The sequence below is a fragment of the Pelophylax lessonae genome (genome assembly GCF_965119305.1).
Source record: "Pelophylax lessonae genome assembly, chromosome: 4".
Lineage (NCBI taxonomy): Eukaryota > Metazoa > Chordata > Amphibia > Anura > Ranidae > Pelophylax > Pelophylax lessonae.
This window is the reverse complement of record NC_138771.1, coordinates 290,113,428-290,136,913: the sequence shown is the minus strand read 5'-3', so window position 1 is coordinate 290,136,913 and position 23,486 is coordinate 290,113,428. Positions and strand designations below refer to the sequence as shown.

The following is a 23,486-nucleotide window of genomic DNA, read 5'->3' as shown; positions in this document are numbered from 1 at the left end:
ACTCATGCGATTGTTAGGCAATGTTGAAACATTTTAAGAAATAATTCTACTTTGCTGAATAATTAATGGCATGGCACATAAAGAATAAATGTATAATTAAGGTTGTGACACGTCTGCTTTTAATATTAGGAAATACTTTAACCAGCATACTCGTGTGTTCAAGCCATAGACAACACGCTGTCTCATTAGCAATATATATTTTAGAAAATTTCATATAGGCGTAGAAAACAAACTGTGTATATTTTTTTAGAATTCGACAGAAACAAAAAGAAGGTGGTACATATTCACCACGAGATGCTGAAATAGTTGATACAAAATTCAAGCTTGACCAGTTCATCACAGTGGCAGACTTGGAGCTTAAGGATGAGAGATTAACACGGTAAGCATACTCATTTGACAAAACAGTAGTCCAACAGGTCATCAGCCATGACCCCACCATGACCTTTACTTGTTTGGAAGTGTTTGTCCTCCTCTTATTTATACAGGTCAGTGATATCCTCTTTCAAAGGCTGACCTGTGTCTTTCAGACACTCAGATTTACAATTGAGAGGTATCGTTCTTTTTCCGCAGTCCTTTTGTGACAAATATTGAACTTCCCTTGATCCCCACTGTAAATCTTTTTTGAATAAATGTATTTTAATTTAGTTATAGCAGCCTGCATGGTTTGGTTACAGATTGTTAACTATGCAAATCCACTGACTGCATTAAAAAAGAAGAATACTCTTAACGGGGTATACACTGTGAGAAAATCAGAAGAAAAATTCTGTACAAGGCACAATCATTCGATTTTCATATCGTCGGTACACAACTTTCGACATCCTATTCAAACTTTGCAAATGAAAATTTCCGAAGGGACAAACCCCAAAGTTTTTCTCGTAGGTGAACAGAACAAACAATTTTTGTGTAATGCGTTTCATTTTTGTACGATTTTCATAAGAGAAAAATCAGAAACAAAAGACTGCACGTGATCAAAACAATAAAGAACAAAAAAAAAAAAAAACCTTTGTCGTATGAGATTTTCTTCCTCGGTCCTGATTTTCTGGGAAAAAAACGAGAAAAATCAGACGATTGTTCACCTGATTTTCTCATAGTGTGTACCAGCCTTTAAAAAAAATGTCCATTAATAACCATTCATTTATTTTAAAGGTAATTTTTAGGTTAATGTGGCATCTTAGTGAAAAATTATACTTACATGCTATAAATAGTAATACATGTTAATAAACTCAATCATGCTGTTGTTTGTATTGATTTTGGAGGGTTGTTAGCTGAAGTCAATGGATGAAACACAAAATTTTGACAGGCAGTAGCCATATGTAGTGTGGGTAGATGGCGGAGGAACTCCAGTGTGACACCAGGTAGGTAGTATTTTACACACAGACTGTTCCCTGAACAAATGTAATCATTTGAAACAAAGTCTATGTTGAACACTATGCAGCATTTAATTTTATTAAAGTCACCTCCAATGAATACACATACTACATAGTGCTTTTGAATTTTTCAGTACATGGAGGGACATCTAAGATGATGATAGTAAAGGTTGACTCTGACCAATAAGCTTTAAAAAGTTTTAGGTGACACATTAAATGCTGTTAAAGAACTTTCAACTTTACATATTAGTCCTGCTTCATGACCACCTATTGAAAAGGTCATTTCCAGTGCCCCAAGGTGCTGAATCATTGACTTCTAATAGATCTGACTAAGCGGGGTTAATGTTGAGGAATGACACTGTGTACACTTACAAGAACAAGAACTTGGTGGGCTACTAAGTGTTTTCCAGTACTGTGTGTAAACATAAAAGACCACACTATACATAAAACATGCTGTACATACTTATATGTATGACATTTTTTTTAACAGATTTTCAAAAACAGACTATAAATTCTGTTCACTTAAAATTGTACATTTTCAGAACTGTACTGAAATGCTTAAACATTTGTTTATCAACTTATTAACACTTTAGATGTGTAAAAACACCTTTTCTAAATTTAGGTAGAACTAAGGCCTAATTACTTTTTTTGTATTTTAGACCAATGGATTTTTATCAACCCTGTCAGGTTTTTATAGCCATCTGTGTCCCATTGTGGAGATTTCTCTTCACTTCCCCATAACTGCAACAGGAAGTGAGAGGAAATACCTCCAAAGTAATGGAAAAACCACGGTTGCCACCTGGGTCACCAGAGGTAGTGTCCCTATTGAAGAGTTTTACCTCTATTCTTGTTCTTATAACAACTCTTTTCTTTTACTTTCACCCTCGGTGGCACTGGTCTTAGGACAAATAAATAAATAAATCTGCTAATGAGGACACAGACAGCAAAGAAAACCTACTTAGTTTTCTATATTCTCTAAACTTTATTCAAAACGAAAAAACAAATGTTTAGTTCTACTTTAAAATAAACTTATTGCAGGGTCACACAATACAAAGTAACCCCATAGCTGCATAGCAGCCACCCTCCAGTGTGCTGCTAATCTTTCATTAAAGCTCTCAACATTTCTTTGCAAATAGTTACTTTTCCAAAAGACAATATTTGCATATGCATAGACATGCCTCCCACACCCCTCATGTGGCAGGGTTTGGCAATAGGTCACTCAGCTCTATACATTGAATTGTGAACTGGAAGAGGAAACAATTAGATTTTCTCCATACCTAGAAGTTTTTTTTCTTCATGACATTTGCAGCAGTGTATCTGTCTAACAGACAGGAGAGGAAGTTATGCAGCTGTCAAGTCGTTTTGCACACCAAATCAATACACAAATGTTCTAATTAAGCCTTAATTGCACTTGCCTTGTCTATGCACTGTGCAGACCCATAATCCTACCTTATTTTTTAGAAAATAATGGCAATCGACCAGTAATGTAGTAACCTAGCTGATGGACACCCAAGGATAATTGCCAGGGATGTTTCTGCATCATTATAAACAAACACTGGCATACTTAATGAACCCAACACACACCCGTGACAAAGTCTATATGTAACTTAATAAAACATTAGAAAACCCTTTATTACCCATTTCATTTCAAAGATTACATTTTCAGATGTCTGAATGTTACAGAACTTTCCTTTAGTTTTTTGGTTTTATTGTTTCCTTGATAGGTCTACAGGAAGTAAAGATATGCCTTTTCCCCCAGTATATTTCATTTTCTCAGCTCGCATGGATCATGGATTACTACAGACAATATTTGTAAATCAATGCTTTTTCAGGTTTAAAGGAAAAGTAAAATGTTTAGTCCAAGGACTGGATTTACTTTGAAAGGCAATAAGGTCTGCGCTATTCATTTAAATCCTAGGCCAGTGATGGTGAACCTTGGCACCCCAGATGTTTTGGAACTATTTTTTCCATGAAAAATGGGAAATGTAGTTCCAAAACATATGGGGTGCCAAGGTTCACCATCACTGCCCTAGGATTACACATAAAATGTTTTTTACGCATAAAAATGTTTGTGATACTGAAAAAAGTTCAGAGACATTACTCAATCTAATGGGCACCCTGAATTGGAGTTACATGAAAAATGTTTTTTAATATAGACAAAGGCACTGTTCTGGTCTGTGGCAGGACTAGCATTCAAGGTGAAATTACCAAAGTGTACGCCTCCCCTATCATTTTGTGCAGTTCCTGGCATATTTTTTACCCTATGGACTCCCTTTCTTGACACAACCTTCATATTTACCACCACATAGAGGCATGTATCCCTTCAACCTTCCACTTTTTGCCCTTTCCCGTGTATACCACAGCAAAACAAAACAAATGCAAATCCCTCCCTTGGATATACAAAATCTATTAAAGAAATATGGCAAGAGATTATAACCAAGGGGGGATAGGAGTCACTAGCAGAGTCATTTAGGAAAGGAAAAAAAACATAAAAAACAGTTTAGACTCTACCAATCCCCATGTAGGATGAGGGTCCCAAAAAAAATATATGTATAAACCCTAAACCTAAACCTAAGCCTAAAGTACATTTTTTACTAATAAAGTTTGTTTATAATTGTGCATTGGTTTAGACTATATATATATAATATATATTTTTTTAGGACCCTCGTTCCACATGGGGATTGGTAGAGTCTAAACTTATTTTTATGTTTTTTTCCTTTCCCTTTTCCTGGGAATGCAGTATGATTAGCAGTCTGGCTGGCAGCAGGCGGGCAGAGACTGAACTGCCCTAGCAGAGGTAGAAGTAGGTAGGGAAATAATGCAAACATATCTATTTTATTGTCTTTTTAGCTCAGCTAGCACCCATTGAGGTCTAGGGGTGTCCAAAGAGACAGATTAGGGCCTCAGCAGAAGCTCTTTTGCACATAATGGAAGCTGGCAATGAACAGCGCAATAAAAGCAAGACATGTTCACAGTTTTTTGTATAGCATGTCACTAACAGTCCATTTCTGTACTGCAAGAAAGCAGTCTACTACTGACTAGGAGGCATTTACTTTTGCCTCTTCCATTGAAGCTGGCAAGGTGACCGCCTTTTTGTCTGCACATCAGGCCAGCACTGGTTCTGTTTACAGTTCTACCCGTCTCCGAATTAAAAACATGTAGCCCATTTTTTTTAAAAAATGCAATAATTTAGGCTAGAAAGATGACAAACTTGGTATTCACAAAAATACATGGACATGTAAAAAAATATAAGTAAATGTATTTCACTATAGTTTATTATACTGCCAATTCATTTTATAATTATTAATGAATCTTTACTTCCAGATATTCATCATTTTTCTTTAGACGCAAGGACATATATGTCATTCAGTAAGTCAATATTGGATTGGTTTTTTGCTCTTATGTCCACAGTATCCAAAGGGTCTTGTATTTCCATCTGGCCTCTAAGCTCAGATGGGGACAAAAGACTTTCTTGTTGGTAGTATATGGTTAAAAGGACCACTACCATACATTGTATCATCAAATCACATTGATTAATGAAAAAATGCTTTATCTATGTTTAAATCGGGCTACAAACTACACAATTTTATACAGATGAGCATTAACCATATACTATTTTTTAAACATTTAACTTTTGTGTTACCTTACTTATGTATTAAATGTTCAGTACCCATGGTGTACTTTCAAAACTACTGTATATATCATATGGCCTCTACAGACATGTGCAGGAAGTAGACAAGCCAAGTTGTTACCACCCTACAAATGCTTTGTAAATTGAATATTGTATCTAAAAGCTTTTAATATTTGCATTAATGTCACTATGATTATTTCAATAGATGTAAAAATTTAAGAAATACATACATATGCAATACATAAAAACATTTTGATGCTCTGAGTTAAACAAAATTTTGCAAAATCAGGAATAACAAATCTAATGCCTAGGAATAGGAAAATAGGAGATATAATCTTGTGGTTTTTAAAGGGTCTGTTCACTCATAACTGATATTTAAGTTTTCGATGGATGCTGATGAATTAAAAATACAACAATTTATGATTTCTCTGGAACTCTGGTAAGGTTTCTTTTCCACAGGTCCTGGGTATGCACACAATGAACATTTTGAGGGGTTCAAATCTGTCTGATTCATTTTATTTTTATTATGGAGAATAAAACAGGAGGAAAAAAGCAGGAACACAGGAACAATTGGTGTGTGGACACCCATAAAACTCAGAGGTTGACAGCATTTATAGGATTTTGGTCTTACCATAAAATCAATTTCTCTGGCGTTTATTGATGGACAAAGCTCCTGATCTTCTTAGCCATTGGGTTATACTGCCCCTTACAGGAGTAATGGGCAGTCCCAGGGGGTAAACGCCCACTCTAAGCTATAGGCACTCAGTTTTGTTACAAGCAGTGTTAGAAGAAATCCAACTCCACAGAGGGGTGGGTGCTGTGTCTATCAATGAACATCAGAGAATCCCATTTTTTCTTTCATTGATGGACACAGCTCCTGATCTTCCTAATCATTGGGACATTCCAAAGCAGTGTTAAACATGAGGGGTGGAACAGCATAAAAATAATTGCCCAAAGCTAAACCATAGTCAACCATGTAACATAGAGCTCAGTCAAGAACAACTGGAGCTCACCTGAAAAAAACAATACACCCTCAAAGAGGACCAGGTCCTCTAAACAGCGGCCGGCAAAACCTTGCGGCCAAATGAAGCATCCGCAGATGTCAACGCATCCATCTTATAAAATTTTGTAAAGGTGTGCATAGATGACCAGGTAATCGCCTTGTAAACCTGCATCACTGACACCTGATGACGAAAGGCCCAGGAGGCACTAAGTGCCCTAGTAGAGTGCACTGTAACAGGGAAAAGGAGGGACCTGACCCTTAAATGAATAGGCTTGAAACACCGTCTGTCTGATCCATCTGGAAATGGTCGCAGCAGAAATGGACAACCCCTGAGGTCCGTCCATGAGCACAAATAGGGAGTCTGACTTCCGAAAAGACTCCGTAGCTGCCAGGTACACCCTAATTGCCAAAACCACAACCAAGGAATGCAAGGTAAATTCCTTAGGATGTTTTGGCCTGGGACACAGGGAAGGCAACAGGATTTCTTCATTCAAATGAAAATCAGAGAACGACGGACAGGGACGAAGAACCACTCTGTTTCTGTGAACCACCAAGTAAGGTGAATGACAAGACAATGCTGCCAACTCCGACAACCTGCGTGCAGAAGTGATTTGCCACGAAAAAGGTCACCTTCTGGGTAAACGTAAGCAGGGGAACCTCCCTAAGAATATCAGAAGGAGGTTTCTGGAGGACTGAAAGCCCCAAATTGAGGTCCCAGGGCAGCACTGGAGGAGCCAAGTGTCAAACTTCCTGGATAAAAGTACGCACCAAGGAAAGTGTGGCCAATGGTCATTGAAAGAAGACCGCCAAGGCCAAGACCTGGCCCTTGATAGTACTCAAGTCCAGGCGCTGTTCAACCCCCCCGTTAAAGGAAGGTCAAGGTCCGAGCCAGCGAAAAGGAGCGAGGATGAACCCCAAGAGACTCATACCATGCAATGTATGACTTCCATGTACAATGGTAGATCTTCCTAGAGGTAGATTTTCTAGCTTTTAACAGCGTAGGAATCACGGAATCAGACAAACACTGTAACTTTCAGCACCTCACTTTCAACCGCAAGCCGGTAAAGCCAGTGACTGTAAAGCAGGATAGAAGATTGGCCCTTGGGACAGCAGATCTTCCCTGAGAGGAAGTCTCCAAGAAACATCGGTGACCAGCCATACCAGAGCGACGTACCATGACCGGCGAGGCCAGTCTGAAACCACTAAGATAACTGGAATCCCTTCTGCCTCGATCCTGCACAGAAGACTTGGCAGAAGCTTGAGAGAGGGAAAGGTGTAAATCAGACAATACTGACCCTACGGGGCCACCAGCACATCTGTGGCATCCACCAGAGGGTCCCGAGACCATGCCACACCCCTCTGCACCTTCCTATTGAGATGAGAGGCCAACAGATCCACCTCAGGAGTAACCCACCTGAGGCACAACTGATGAAACACTACTGGATAAGTGACCATTCCCCCTGGTACAACGCCTGTTGACTGAGGCAGTCCGCCTGCCAATTTTCCACCCCCAGAATGTGTACAGCAGAGATAGCTGGATGAAACGTTCTGCCCACCTTAGAATGCCTTGTACTTCCCGAGCCGCAAGGACACTTCTTGTGCCCCCTTGGTGATTGACATAGGCCACAGCCGTGGCATTATCTGATTGAATTTGCACCGGACACCCCTGAAGACTATCCGCCCAATGATCCAGACAGAGCTCCAGTACATTGATTGGCTGTCAGGACTTTTCCAGTGTCCAGACCCCCTGAGCAGAACCTTTTCAGAGGACGCCTCCCCACCTGGGCAGACTGGCATCCCTGGTGACCACCGTCCAGTACAGGTGGAGAACGGATTTGCCCTGGTGAAGTGGCAGAGAATGAAGCCACCAGATCAGGGGCCCTCTCATACCCTGGCTCTGCCGCATGACATTGTCTATAGACTGTGAATTCTTGTCCCATTTGATCAGAATCTCTCTTTGCATAGATCCTGTGTGGAACTGTGCAAATGGAAACCGCCTTGAAGGCAGACACCATAAGGCCCAGCACCTGCGTGCAAGTATGAAGGAATGACTGTCTGCTGGACAACAGAAGTTGAATAGCTTCCTGCAGTTTTCTGGAGTTTTTCCACAGGAAGGAACACTCTGTCTAAGGCCGAGTCCAGAGTCAGCCCCAGATAATCCAGATTGGTGGGCAGAACTTCTGAAGGTTTCAGAATCCAACCAAACTCCCTCGACAGAGTAATCTCCAAGTTGTCTACCAGACTCCGCTCGTAACAGAAGATTGTCCAGGTACCCCAGTACGACAACACTGATGCAACAATGCACCGCGACCGACACTTTTGTGAAGACCCGAGGAGCGGAGGCGAGACCAAAGGGAAACGCCACAAACTGATAATGCTCCTATCCCATGGCACACCTTAGATTGTAAGCTCCTTGAGGGCAGGGACTGATGTGAATGTGCAATGTATTTATAAAGCGCTGCGTAAATTGACAGCGCTATATAAGAACCTGAAATAAATAATAATAAAGCGGAGGAAGCGCTGGGAAATGCCACAAACTGATAATGCTCCTATCCCATGGCAAAGCGGAGGAAGCGATGGTTACCAACACATATTGAAATGTCCAAGAACTGGGACAATCACCCCTTAGCTCAGCAAGTCTTGCACTGCCCCAAAGAGACCCCGTAAGTGCCAGACCGTATGACTTTGTGGACCCAATTGTCCTGTACCATGGAGGTCCATGGGGTCCAGAAATCAGTGAAGACATCCCCCTACCCCACTTACTAGCCTGCGGAAGAAGGGTACACTTCCCCCTGTGAGACCCTTAATGACGTTATCCAGGGAAGCTCCAAACAGGCGATCTCCTAGGAATGGGGGGATCAGATAAGGCTTTCTTAGAAATCTGGTCTGCAGACCAGCATTTAAGCCAAATAACACACCTAATGACCACTGCTGAGACAGACAGCCTTGCAATCAGAGGAGCCACATCCAAAGAGGCATCACAGACAATCTGCAGCCCCTGGACCAATTGGTCCGCCAGGTCAGCAAAGGCAGGGGAAGCCACTTCCCCTCCAGGTCCCTGCGTAAAAGCTTGTCCCACTCGGTGAGAGTTTGGAACACCAGGGCAATAGAAAAAAACTGGCCTAAGTGCCGAACCAGCCACAGTGTACATATGGCGGGCCACAGCCTCTGCTTTTCTGTCAGGCAGGTCCTTAAAGGCTGGGGAATCCTCAACCGGAATCATGGTTGCTTTCTTCACACACACACACACTGTCCACAGGTGGGATAGTCCACTTTTTAACCAGGGAGTCCTCATAAGAGTACCACAAAGCAAAACGCTTAGGGATCACAAGGGGGAGATTCGGAAAACCCCACTGTTTAGCGACAGTTTTTTCAAAGTAAGCGAGAAAAGGAAACAACCTTGCCGCTCTGGAGGGCTTGTGGGTGCCAAAAGGAACCGCCACCTCCGATGCGGCATAAGCCGCATCCTCCATTTTTAAAGTCTCACGCACAGATACAACCAGTGCAACCACCAGCGCCTTTTCATGCGTGGCTACAGTAGCAGAGGAATCATCCTCACTATCTGAGAAATCAGGGTGTGGACACAGACCCAGCAGGGTGACTTGCGTCCGTGGCAGCCGAATCAGATTCATGATCTGATGAGACAGATGAGGCAGGTGAAGGCGGGGGATGCTTTTTGCTAGCCTATTTTCCCAGGACCAAATCTACCTTGGACACTAAAGACTCCAGGACCGCCATCAGTGCAGTAAGGAATTATTGGGACCCAGAGGGCCCGGCAACCTCTGAGAAAGGATCAGGTGGGGAAATGTGCTCCAGGGACTCCATGAGTGAAAAAAGGGGGACCCACTAAAAAGGTGTAAAAACACTGTTAGAGACACACCCACCATGCTGGCAGCACCACAGGTCACCAGGCACAGAGCACCAACCGAGAGAGCAGAGAGGGAGAGGACCCCACTAGACTCACCACCCATTGATCATGCACCACAGCACCAGGCTATCTACACACACACATGCAGGGATAACGAAGAGAAAGATCCAGGAGTCAGCACTAGGGGATAAGGAGAGGCTCCCACAGCTGAAATAACCACCCATGAATGCTTCACAGTCATGCCTGCTGCTATTAGCAATGAGAAACCACTAGAAAATGACTGCCAAGGCTACACAAATATGGCCACCGAATCTACAGCGCACAGGCTACAAGAAAATGGTGGCCCCCGTGCGGCACCATGCCGCTCGCGGGGACCCAGGAGGGGTCCCAAGAGCCCCAAAAATGACACCAGAAGGAAGGGGGCCCTGGCAGGAGCTCCAACCAGGTACAGCCCCCTCCCAAAAGCTGATTGTCCGGTTACCGGTGGCCCGCCCTCCCTCCACCCCCATCACCAACTCAGCACCCCAGACCGACCTGAAAAGGTGGTATGACCCCATTGGGAAGAGGGGGTAGGCACTAGGCAGATGAGGGGCAAAGTGTCTGTAGGGATTACTGAGAGAGGGGGTCACTCCATGAGAAGGAAGAGAACCCGGGGGTCTGACCATCACAGGCAGGGGCCCACAACCAACCCAAAACCCTCTAGGGGGAGAAGGGGGGCAGCTACTTACCATACCAGAAACAGGGTTGGCCCTGCTCCAGACAGAACCTCCTCTCCATCGAAATGGGGTGGCTGTCAGCCAGAAGGAATACTGCGATCAGGTCGAGGCGTTTAACTCGCAGGCCAGCTCCTGTCCAGTGAGGCTTTGTCGCGGCTGACCTAGTGCGGAGCTTAGGCACGTGTGCGCTCGCTGGCCAGGTTGGGGTGACCACTGGATTTTAAAAAATATCCAGCCCGTTGCCCAGTCCAGCAGTTGATTGTAGATTCTCACAGGAAAAATAACAAAATCCATTAAAAAGGAAAAAATTGCAAGGACCGCACTTCCCAGCAAGGAACTAAGCCCTTACTCCTGACTAGGCTCAGAGTGGGAATGTACCCTTGGGACTGCCCATAGCCGTAGTCAAGCTTTTTTCTGCCTAGTGTCCTACTCCTGTAAGGGGCATTATAACCCAATGGTTAAGAAGATCAGGAGCTATGTCCGTCAATGAATGATAGAGAAAGAGTAATTTTGGCAAAGAGCTCTTACTGTTGGATTATCCAAGACATACAAGAAATTACTGGCTGACTCAGTTAACCAGGACCTGCCTATTTCTAAAACATAACTTTTTTTTTTTATTCGACCCTTTAAAGTAAAGGCATGTAAAGGCATTTGTTTGGAATAGAATAGGGAAAGGTTAGACCCTTTGTCAAGCTTTTATTGTTATCTGTGTCCCCACTGTGAAGATTCATCACTCTATTTGTCCTGGTGACCACTGTTACCTGAGACTGAAAGTGAGGGGAACGCCAAAAATGTTGGGTTGTTATCAGAACAAGAGGTGAGAGAAGAATCCGTCAATGGGGTCACCTGTTGCTATGGCAAAAGTCTAAGATGGTAATTCCAGTTACTAAGATTTCCTGTTGCATGGAAAATCTCCCAGCAGGACACAGGCAGCAAAAAGTTACCCCCTAGGGGTTTTAACCTTTTTCTACTTTAGGGATATTATTTTTATTACTCATAGTAATAGCCTAAATGTCTTTCTGAACACGATTATGAAATAGCTTTATTGATAAGATATTATAGTTGTAACTGTCTTTAAACTATGTCATTGCTTTTAACATCATCAATTCATATAGATATCAGACTCAAATTTCCTCACATATCAGTATGTAAGACATCTGTGTCAGATATATGTTTGGTAGGGCTCAAAGATCCGTAGAGACTATGGCCTCATTATCATAACCACAGCTAGGAGACATCTTTCATCAGATGGTGTTTATTAAAACATCCCACTTTCAGGATGTACAGGCCATTCTATCATTTCACCACTGTTTGAAAATAAGGAAATGGATATCTAGCTAACAAGGTGATTGTTTGTCATTAGAAAATTGTACTTACGCCTCTTATGTACTGTTGTTCTGAAATACTTGTTTGAAATCCTTAGCCCTTTTAACATAGGCAGTCTGCGCACACACCCACATACTGTATATTCACATAATTTTTCTGATGTCTAATGGCAGCAAAATTTTCAACTTTAATATAGTAAAATACTGATGTTTTTCAGTATCTGTAATTTATTAGATTGTACAAATGTATCCATACTACAGTGTAGTATTGAAATAATATTAGAATATTGCTGCAAATTGTGAAGCATGTTCATCGCTAAGCAAATTGAGGCCAAGTAGTGTAAATGCCTGTTTTCTATTAAAGTAACATTTGTTCTTTAGCTGTCAAATTATAGTGGTTGTTGAAGACCCATTTACCTTATATGAGTCAGTGCAAAGAAACCTAGAACGTTTACATAAGACCTTGCTGCTGCAATGTCAGAAAGATCAAAAGAACCAATGCATAGTTATTTTACTGAATCCATACAAAATACAATATTAGTTTTAGGTGGATATGGATGTGGTGTAACAGTATTGCTGCTGATGAGTGATCACATTGGGCCATATCCCAATTGCGGTATATACTACATTTTCAATGCTTTCAGTGTAATTCTGACAGCTCATTCATGTTTTTAGTTCTCCTGCCATATTAACATTTCAATGATGCAAACTAGGTAGCGTACATATGTTGGGATGGGTAGGGTATAATAATGAAGCTTTGGAATCTATCTGTAGCTTTAGTCACTGTCTGCAGTGTATGGTAAAACAACCAGCCGTTTGGGAATTACATGCATTGGAGTAGAATTTCAATGATACTTGGTTAGCAGCAAAAAGCTCACACTCCTGCTCTCCCTCCTGCTTTTCCCTCATTTTCCACCACTCCTTAATTTCATAAGATTCCACATCTACATGTATGTACTGCAATATCTGTGGCCTCAAGTAAAAGGGAGGGAAGTCTCAGAAGGCTTTCAGAGGTTTTCCTTGCTAGACATCCAGTGGGGAAGAGGGTCAGCATGAAGCCACACAGGTTATGGTCAAGCATACATTTGAACCTCACTATAAGTCTCCTAATACCATTCTGCAGTCTCTGAAAGCATCTTTGATCAGGCAGTTGTCTCATCCACAGCTGCTGGAGAAGAAGAAAACAATGTCCCCTACTCACCCCCATAAACAGCATCTCAATGCCAGCTTGGTTCAATTGCTGGCCTTGCAGCTACTTCTATTTGAGCTGGCGCAGTTGCCCCCCTTCTGTGTGTGTATGACCTGAGCTGCACCACATTGGCAGGTATCAAGTCACCATTGTTTTGCCCAGAAGGCCACCCCTGCCTTCTCTCATCAAGTGAAAGGTAAAATATCCATGTTACTGGATCACACTGTCAGTGGCAGGGTCCACATGACCACAGACACGTGGTCCAACAAGCATGGGCAGGGGCATCAAAATTTGTTGGGGGCTAGGGAAGATACAGCAAGGGGCACACCACCAAAGCTAGTGGTGCCACCCTCATGTCTTGCACACTGGTGTAGGTTACAGTGCAGTCATCTCTACCTCCTCCTGCTAAATGGCTTCAACCTCTCACTCTGTAGAACAAGTCTTCCCCCAAAGCACCCCAGACCCCAGACAGAAGCACAGTCAAAATGCTGCTATGCTTTTTTACCACACCTGGTAAGAAATTCTGGCAGATATTTAGGGCAGGCTAAAAGGTGGATGACCCCATGCCATTGTATGCCAGGCAAATAAAAAAATACAATAGAAATTGAACTTTATAGGTGCCTAACAATTTACATGTAATAATATACAGTACTTTTAAAATTATAAAAAATATATTCAAAAAGTTTAAAAGTATATTAGTGCCATGCTTGGTACTTTTCACCATTAGTAGCTCCTGCCGCCACTTCCAGCCTGCCAACACTATCAGCCCCTGTCACCTTTGCTTCCCTGTTAGCATTACTAGCTACTGATTGTGTTACCAGCACCTGTCACTTCTGCTGGCCTGTCCCTTTTACTAGCTCCTGCCACCTTTCCTGCTACTGCCACCTTTTGCAGCTCCTGCAACCTCTGCTGCCCTAACAATACGACAAGTTCCTGTCACCTTTGTCGGACTTCCACCATTACTATCTCTTGACACCTCTGCTGCCACCCTTCCCAACTCCTGACATTTATGCTGGACTGACACCATTTCCAGGCCCTGACATCTACGCTGAACTACCAACATTACCAGATCCTATACTCTCCTTTATACTTTGTTTTTTAAATAAAGGACTTGTCAAAAACTGGCTTTTGTGTTTATTATTTTTGTACACTTTTTTGGTGAATGGGTAGCAGTACGATGTACCTGATATCCATTTACATAGGGAGGGGGCCAGAATCTGGTATGGTTCAGAAGGGGGATCGCTCGCTCGTCCCCCCCCCCCCCCATCCTGGCCAGCTGGTATGGATTTTGGTATGGATTTTGTAGGGGGACTCCACAGCATTTTTTTTTTAACTTTGGCCTGGAGTTCCCCTTAAAATCTATACCAGACCCAAAGGGCCTGGTATAGATTTTGGGGGGGACCCCATGCCATTTTTTTAATTAATTCTGTCATAGGGTTCCCCTTAACCACCTAAATACAGGGTACTTTCACCTCTTTCCTGCCTAGACCAATTTCCAGCTTTCAGTGCTCATTGATGTCTATTGGAAATCTTGGTCAGCTTGACATGGCACTGCTCCCTATCTATAACAGTGGCGTCTATGGGAAATCTCAGGCAGCTTGACATGGCACTGCTTCCTGTCTAACATTGGCATCCATGGGAAATCTCAGTCAGCTTGTGGCTCATCGGTGGGCGAACTTCCCGCAGAGCACCTCATTTGTTTGTGTGTTCAGCGAAAACACGAACAGCTGATGTTCGAGTCAAACTTACGTTCGACTCGAACATCAAGCCCATCCCTACTGCTGAGATATTATGAAAGCCCAGGTTGCTTTGATGGCAGCCTTCAGCTCATCTGCATTGTTGGGTCTGGTGTCTCCCATCTTCCTCTTGACAATACCTCACAAATTCCCTATGGGGTTTAGGTCAGGCAAGTTTTCTGGCCAATCAAGCAAAGTGATACCATGATCATTAAACCAGGTATTGGTACTTTGGGCAGTGTGAGCAGGTGCCAAATCCTGCTGGAAAATGAAATCAGAATCTCCCAAAGCTGGTCAGCAGAGGGAAGCATGAAGTGCTTTAGAATTTCCTGGTAGATGGCTGAGCTGACTTTGGACTTGATAAAACACAGTGGACCTACACCAGCAGATGACATGGCTCCCCAAATCATCACAGACTGTGGAAAATTTTGCATTTCGTTTGGAAATTATTTCATTTGCAGATCTCAGAGCCTGGAGGAAGTGTGGAGAGGCACAGAGTCCAAGTTGCATGAGGTCCAGTGTGAATTTTCCACAGTCAGTGGTGATAAATTTACTTTTTGATGATATTCTAATTTTATGAGATGCACCTGTAAGTGTAAACTGTTTTACCACTGGACAGCTGTTGAAGGCTCTAGCTTTATTTTTTTTAAGAGAATGCCTTCCTATTGCTTAAAGATTTGTTTTGGCTCCTAGTTCCCTTGTTTAATTCAGGCTTCACAAATAAAACTATTTAAAAAAGTATAAAAAGCAGTGGTTGTAGTTCCTCCTCAGGCAGAAGCGCAAATGAAGTGCTTTGTCTATGTGGCCCGCATTGAAGTCCCCGTTACCTCTATATTCTGCTGCCCTCCATGTAATATTGCAGCCTTGTTTGTGCCTCCTCTGCTACCTTACTTGTATATAAAACACAAACTTGATTAAGCTCAGAACCACTTGACAGCCACCTGCTATTTCAAATGAGATCAGCTATCAAGTTGTTGGCATGATTTCTTGAATGACAGTGGCTACAGAGGAGCACAGTAATTTACAAAAACACAAGCCAGATACTTAACTAGTGGTAGGGAATGTGTGTTGATGAGTTTGTCTTTTTGTGAATGGCACACTCTGCTCTGCCTCTGCCTCTGCCTCTGCCTCTGTCATTTACAAGAAAACAAGCTGAAAGCTTGATTTTTGATTCCTTCCAGAATGGCAGGAGAGTCTGGGCTTGATCAAGCTAGTGTTTATGTACATGTAGGGAAGCAAAGGAGTCATAGAACTGCATGATTAGAAGGTGAGCTGACAGCTTGCAGAGGAGGGGTTAATGGGGCTATGTGGGCTCTGTGTGCACACTCCATCATGCTCCCTCTTCTCATAACCTTTTGGGGATATAATGAACATTTTATACTTTTGCCATTGAACTTATAGTGTAGCTAAAGGCATTTTTATTATTTTGTTGTTCTTTTAGAGTGGAGAGGGATTAAAACACCTGTCAGTTTTTATTGCTATCTATGCCCCTGTCCATTTTTCCTGTTTACTGTTATCATCAAAAAGTGAAAGTAAAAGAAAATCCCAAATTTTGGGTTGACACCAGAAGAGTAATAGAGGTGAAATCTTCCAATGGGAGCTATAGTTCTTATCGGCATCTAGTGCTGAGGGGCGGTGTGGTTCACATGCATCCAACAGCAGGTGTGCCCCCGGTGTCCTGGGATGGAGGTCGGAAGATCCGGAGGTGCCGAGGGGGATCTCAACACACCTCTTCCAGAGACGTCAGCGGCGCACAGCTGTGAGCCGGATGCAGCGTCACAAGACACTGCCGGTTCCTCCAAGGAAGCTGGCAGGAGACAACTGAGGCTGTGGAGAGGGTGGGCCGCAACGGCGTTTCAGAGGATCCACCTCCTTTGTCAGGCAGGCCCGCCCCTCCACTGGGGAAGCTTATATCAAGCCTATTCTAAAAGTGACAGGAGTGGATAATGTCGCTAATGAAAAACCACTAAAAAGACTACTGGAAAAAGGGAAGGGGGAAAAAAGAGCCTTAAAATGACATGGGCAAAGATCATACAAAGGGACATTTAGCGGTATGTGGATTTAAAATGTATACATCATGAGGTATACCCACAAATGTAGTTATGTAAAATAGTATGTGCACCTACATACATAGAATAAATAACATATCACAATAAAAAGGAAGAATTAAAAAACACTAAAAGGCCAGTAAGGGGGGGGGAGGGAGAAGGAGGAAAGGCCCATCCTCCAATCCATCTCTACAAAGATAAATACAATATGCACATGTTGCAAAACTCCAAACTGTGAGAAGGGAGGGGGGGGGATGGGGATGGGGCAACAAAGGTGACATTATAGAATCGTATTAATTTCCAACTCTTTGTTGAGTCCCCCAGGAGACAAGGAATTCAAGGTGAATATCCAAAAGGTTTCCCTGCGACATAGGGTCTGAAAACATTCAGCAACCGAGTCGCAGGGAGGAATGGTCTCAATGACCCCAACACGCAAACCCTCGGTGGACTTGTTGTGGTGTAAGAGAAAGTGTCTGGGAACACTGTGTTCGTCGGAAACCCTTCTCTATGAGTCTCCTGTAGTCCCCAAAAGGGGCCCGCACTGTGCAAATAGTGCAGCCTACGTAGAGGAGACCACAGGGGCACATCAGGCAATACACCACAAATTCAGTGGAGCAACTGTAAAATTGTTTAAGAGTGTATTTCTTCCCCAAAGAGTCCAGGAACCATTTTTGTCTGTGCGTGACAAATGGGTACATTTTGCACAATATCTTTTTTTATTGGAACATGCCCACTAATGGCGCTTTTCCACTGCAAGGAACCGAACGTATCGGCTCGCTTTTGCGATTTTCCACTGCATGGTACCGCATGGTACGTGTTGGAACGGTTCAGTATGGTACGGTAAAGCGATGCTTTTCCACTACATGGTACCGAACGTTACGGCTTGCTTAAACAGTACCACCTCGGTTATGGTTCCAAGAGGGCCGTACCGGTACCATATCCCAAAATCCTTTGCATGCAGCCTTGACTGTTTGTCACTACTAGCCACTGATTGGTCAGAGAATCATTGTTATCCCACCCACTTACTATTAGTGGAAAAGCAAACCGCACCAAACCGTACCGAACAGTTCCAACACCGTACCATGCGGTACCATGCAGTGGAAAACCAAACCGAGCCAAGCAGGGCCGAGTGGAGCCGAGCCAGGACTTGCAGTGGAAAAGTGCCATAAGTTGCCAAACTAGGCCAAAGTTTGTGTAGAGGTCTTGGTGCGCTGACCCATCGATCCAGGTCGGTGTAGTATTTGTTTGTAAAAAAAATATATATACACGGTTTTTACCAATAAAAAAAGTTCTATAATATAAATCCACTGTCAGTCATGTCATCCAGCAATGTAGATCCTCACCAGTAACAATGTCTAATCCACTGAACACTGTAACACATCTATTCCTGTCACTTCACTCCCACCAAATGACAGATCTAGCAGATGATAGTTGGCATAAGGTCTCCTGGCTAATGTAATTGACCATATACAGTATGATAATGACCATGTTTAGTCTATGATATCATGGGATCTCAGTGACATCATTGACCATATATGATCATGTCCATATGTGGTCAGGGTCAACAGGAGACTCTGCCCCTTTGTCTATGACAGCTGTCAAATACCAGATCATTTGACAGGAGTTAAGCAACAAGTATAGACTTGTGTCTGTTACTTTTTTTCTCACAGCAGGCTTTGAGCATGATGATTGATGTGGATCTACATTTCTGTAAGACATAATTGATAGTGAAATTATATAAGGAAAGCTGATATCTGGGTTCCCTCTTATTGTTAAAAGGGGCTTCCAGATTATGATAAGCCTCCCACCCTCAGATCCCCACAACTATCAGTCCAGGGCTGTGCAGAAGAGCCCCTTGTCCTCATCAACATGAGGACAACATGCTTTGCCAGGGGGGTCCTCCCCTGGCTAGGTACCCCTCCCACGCTACATGGAGGTAGCCTAACATGGTCCAGGCCCCTTTCCTGGCCTGCCAAGCTACATGTTCTCATAAGGATCTGATGCAGAATTTGGGGGGGGGGGGGGGGCACACCGTTTTTTGTGCCTGAACTGAAGGGCCTAAAACTGTATGAATTGGGGAAATTTAAACATACTTTTTTATTTGTAAATATTGCTATAGTAGGTTGTATACATCACTGAGATGTGCCACTTCACAGGCAAAGTTGGGGCATGCCCCATGCATGGTATTATGTTGCATTTTTAATGTTTCACCAAAAGCATTACTAAATTTGCTCAACTCCACCAGACGGAAATTTTAAAATTTTAAAATTTTTATTGCTTTTAGTAGATGTCCTCCATGCCATTTGTTTATAAATACATTACAGCCATTACTTTTATTTAACATGCAGCTCCCATTTACATCAATGGCATTGAATTTAGCGCCCAAACTTTAGTCGTGTTCCCAGAACTTGCTCCAAACCGAACCCAGATACATTCAGCTCATCACTATTACATAGAGCTTAAAGGTATCTTCCCATCATGTTACTAAAATGATTGGTGTTTTAATTGTTGACTTCAAAGTTGCAATAAAAGATGGACAGGCTTCCCAATGTGGAGGGTTTTTTTTGTGTTTTTGCATTGGTGCATGCCCTCTATGGCAGTGTCCAGATTCCCATGCCAATCCCTTTCCTATTGACTATTAGCCTTAAAAAATGGGCAGAAATTATTTTCAGGGTTCATTCTTCAATGGGGTTTCATTTTAAGTTGGCAAATTTTTAGACTTCATGATAGTTTTTTCAAACAGATAAAAACAGATATAACTAGTAGCTTTAATAGGTCATTGTTAGGGTTTACATTCACTTTTAGTTAAACAGTGGCAGCCTATGTATTATTTAGGTACAGGTTATAATTAAAGGGGAACTTTATCCATAACTTGATACATTCCCCATTAATAATTATGCCAACAAAATTGTGTGTGCTGTAAATTGCCTCCAGCATTGTTCAGGTTTCTTCTTGCTAGAGGCTGCCATTTTGCTAAAGCCCAGAGCCCTTGAGCAGCAGTAAATCTGTAGACTGTCAGCAGATCAGCCTCCAATGGCTCTGATTTTGGGCACAGTGCCAAAGTATAGAGAGCAACTGAGCATGTGCAGAGCAGAGTGAAACAGATCATTACTGGATTTTAAACAGACACTTTTTTAAAAAAAAATTACATAGTTATACCTACAAAAGGGGCAAGCTTGAAGTGATCTAGGAGGACTTAATTTTACACTATAATTTTCCCATCTAATGAATCACACAGCTGTTTGAGAAAAACTATTTTGCTAGATTTGGTAGAATTAACATCAAAATCACATATTTAGGCTAGCCTGGCAGGTATACTTGCTTTTTTTTACATAATTTTCACATTGTTACATAGGAGTCTAATTTTTTTTTAAATTCACTTTGTGAATGTATCAACATTTTTGCAAGCAAAAACAATAATACCTGTAATGTTTGGAATATGCATATAATAGTTTCCTTGTTGCCTTTTGCCAGGAGAATCTAACATTCCCTGCTAAATGTTTCCCTTCACATTGCAGCTGGAGGTTTGTTAAGCTGAACACCCATTTCTCCATAGACTGTACTTTGTGCAGAAGTCTTACTCATTATTTCACCTGCTGGTTGAATGTTCTTAGCATTCACTAATTCTCTATTGGTGAATGTTAACTCTACTGGTTGAATGTTCTTATAGCTAGTTTTCACTTAGGAGTGAATGCTAGTGAGTATTGCACTGCATGCAACAAAGAAACATTTAGACACATTACAAACATTACATATTGTTCGTTAAGCTTTCACAAATTTTGAGACATTCACAAAGTGGTTTTTTTTTTATAAATGGGACCCAACTTTTTCTTTAACTTTTTATTTATTAAAATATAGAGAATTCAGAAAACCATTTATTACACCGCTAACAGATTGCACACCAGTTTTGAATAATACAAAAGTATATTGAAATTATGCTTTTTAACCACTTTACCACTAGAGCATTTTGCTGTCTTACGTCTGGGCCACTTTTTGTGCTTCGGCACTGTGCGACTTTAACTGACAATGGTGCGGTCATGCAATGTGGTACCCAAACGAAATTTACGTCCTTTTTTTCCCACAAACAGAGCTTTCTTTTGGTGGTATTTGATCACCTGTGCGATTTTTATTTTTTGCAATATTAATAAAAAAATAGCGAAAATTTTGCAAAAAAAATGACATTTTCAACTTTGTCTTTTAAAAAATATCCAATATACTCAATTTATGTCATTTTTTTTGGCCAAAATATATTTAGCTACATGTCTTTGACAAAAAAAAATTCAATGAGCGTATTTTTATTGGTTTGCGCAAAAGTTATAGCGTCTACAAACTATGGTGTAAATACTGAAATTTTACGCAGCTTTAATTTCTGACTGCCCATCTCATTTCATGAAGTGCTAAAATGGCAGGGCAGTACAAGACCCCCCCAAATTACCACTTTTTGGAAAGTAGACATCCTAAGGAATGTTCTGAGAGGCATGTTGAGCTCATTGCATATTTCATTTTTTTGTCACAGGTGTTTGAAAAATAACTAAAAAATTTTTTTTTTTTTTTTTTTACACAAAGTTGTCATTGAAATGATATATTGCTCACACATGCCATGGGTATATGTGTAATTACACCCCAAAATATATTCTGCTGCTTCTCCTGAGTACAGGGATACCACATATGTGAGACTTTTTGGGAGCCTAGCTGTGTACGGGACCTCGAAACCAATCACAACCATCAGAATTTCAAAGGGCGTACATTTTTCATTGCATTTTCTCACTACCTATAACGGTTTAGGAGGCCCTGAAATGTCAAGATACCACAAAACCCCCCCAAATGACCCCATTTTGGAAAGTAGACACCCCAAGCTGTTTGCCGAGAGGCATGGTGAGTCCATGGAATATTTTATATTTTGCCACAAGTTTTGGGAAAATTACAATTTTTTTTTATTTTATTTTTTTAACACAAAGTTGTCACTAAAAGATAAATTCCTCACACATGACATGGGTATATGTGGAATGACACCCCAAAATACATTCTGCCACTTCTCCTGAGTATGAGGATACCCCATGTGTGAGACATTTTGGGAGCCTAGCTGTGTACGGGACCCCGATAATCAATCCCCATCTTTAGGTTTTCTAATGGCGTAAATTTTTGATTTTACTCCTCACTACCCATCACAGTTTCGGAGGCCCTGAAATTTCAAGATAGCACAAAACCCCCCCAAATGACCCCATTTTGCAAAGTAGACACCCCAAGCTATTTGCTGAGAGGCATGGTGAGTCCATGGAATATTTTATATTTTGCCACAAGTTCCGGGAAATATATTATTATTATTTTTATTTTTATTTTTTTACACAAAGTTGTCACTAAATTATATATTTCTCACACATGCCATGGGTATATGTGAAATGACACCCCAAAATACATTCTGCTGCTTCTCCTGAGTACAGGGATACCCCATGTGTGAAACATTTTTACAGTCTAGCCGAGTACAGGTCCCCGAAAGCCAACCTCCACTTTCAGGCTTTCTAAGGGCATAAATTGTTGATTTCACTCCTGACTACCTATCACAGTTTCGGAGGCCATGAAATGCCAAGACAGCACAACCCCCCCCCCCAAATGACCCCTTTTCCGAAAGTAGACACCCTAAGCTATTTTCAGAGAGGCATGTTGGGTGTTTTGCAGATCTCACTTTTTGTCACAAAGTTTTGGAAATTGAAAAAAGAGGGAAAAAAATGCATTTTCCTGTTTTTTCTTCATTTTCAAAAAAAAATGAGAGCTGCAAAATGCTCACCATGCCTCTCAGCAAATAGATTGGAGTGTCTACTTTGCAAAATGGGGTCATTTGGGGGGGTTTTGTGCAATCTTGGCTTTTTATGGACTTCAAAAGTGTGATAGGTAGTAAGGAGTGAGATCAACAATTTACGCCCTTAGAAAGCCTGAAGGTGGGGAGTGGTTTTCCGGGTCCTGTACGCGGCTAGACTGCCAAAAAGTCTCACACATGGGGTATCCCTGTACTCAGGAGAAGCAGCAGAATGTATTTTGGGGTGTCATTTCACATATACCCATGGCATGTGTGAGCATTATATCATTTACCGACAACTTTGTGTAAAAAAACAAAAAAAAAAAAAAATTATAATTTTCCCAAAACTTGTGGCAAAATATAAACTATTCCATGGACTCACCATGCCTCTCAGCTAATAGCTTGGAGTGTCTACTTTGCAAAATGGGGTCATTTGGGGGGGTTTTGTGCTATCTTGTCATTTCATGGCCTTCAAAAGTGTGATAGGTAGTAAGGAGTGAGATCAACAATTTACGCCCTTAGAAAGCCAGAAGGTGCGGATTGGTTTTCCGGGTCCTGTACGCGGCTAGACTGCCAAAAAGTCTCACACATGGGGTATCCCTGTACTCAGGAGAAGCAGCAGAATGTATTTTGGGGTGTCATTTCACATATACCCATGGCATGTGTGAGCATTATATCATTTACCGACAACTTTGTGTAAAAAAACAAACAAAAAAAAAAATTATAATTTTCCCGAAACTTGTGGCAAAATATAAACTATTCCATGGACTCACCATGCCTCTCAGCTAATAGCTTGGAGTGTCTACTTT

At 41.8% G+C, this 23,486-nt stretch overlaps 1 protein-coding gene across 3 annotated transcripts in view; it reads left to right on the top strand.

Annotated features, from left to right (window-relative positions):
• The window catches only part of PTPRQ (protein tyrosine phosphatase receptor type Q), a 451,882-nt gene that overhangs the window by 368,130 nt on the left and 60,266 nt on the right, over positions 1-23,486 (top strand). For 2 of the 3 annotated variants that reach the window (XM_082257133.1, XM_082257132.1), the window contains exons 54-55: positions 251-379; positions 4,692-4,736. In XM_082257133.1, the coding sequence (XP_082113259.1) occupies positions 251-379; positions 4,692-4,736 (174 nt within the window). The remainder of the gene's footprint in view (positions 1-250; positions 380-4,691; positions 4,737-23,486) is intronic. The other variant, XM_082257134.1, reaches the window with a different exon arrangement.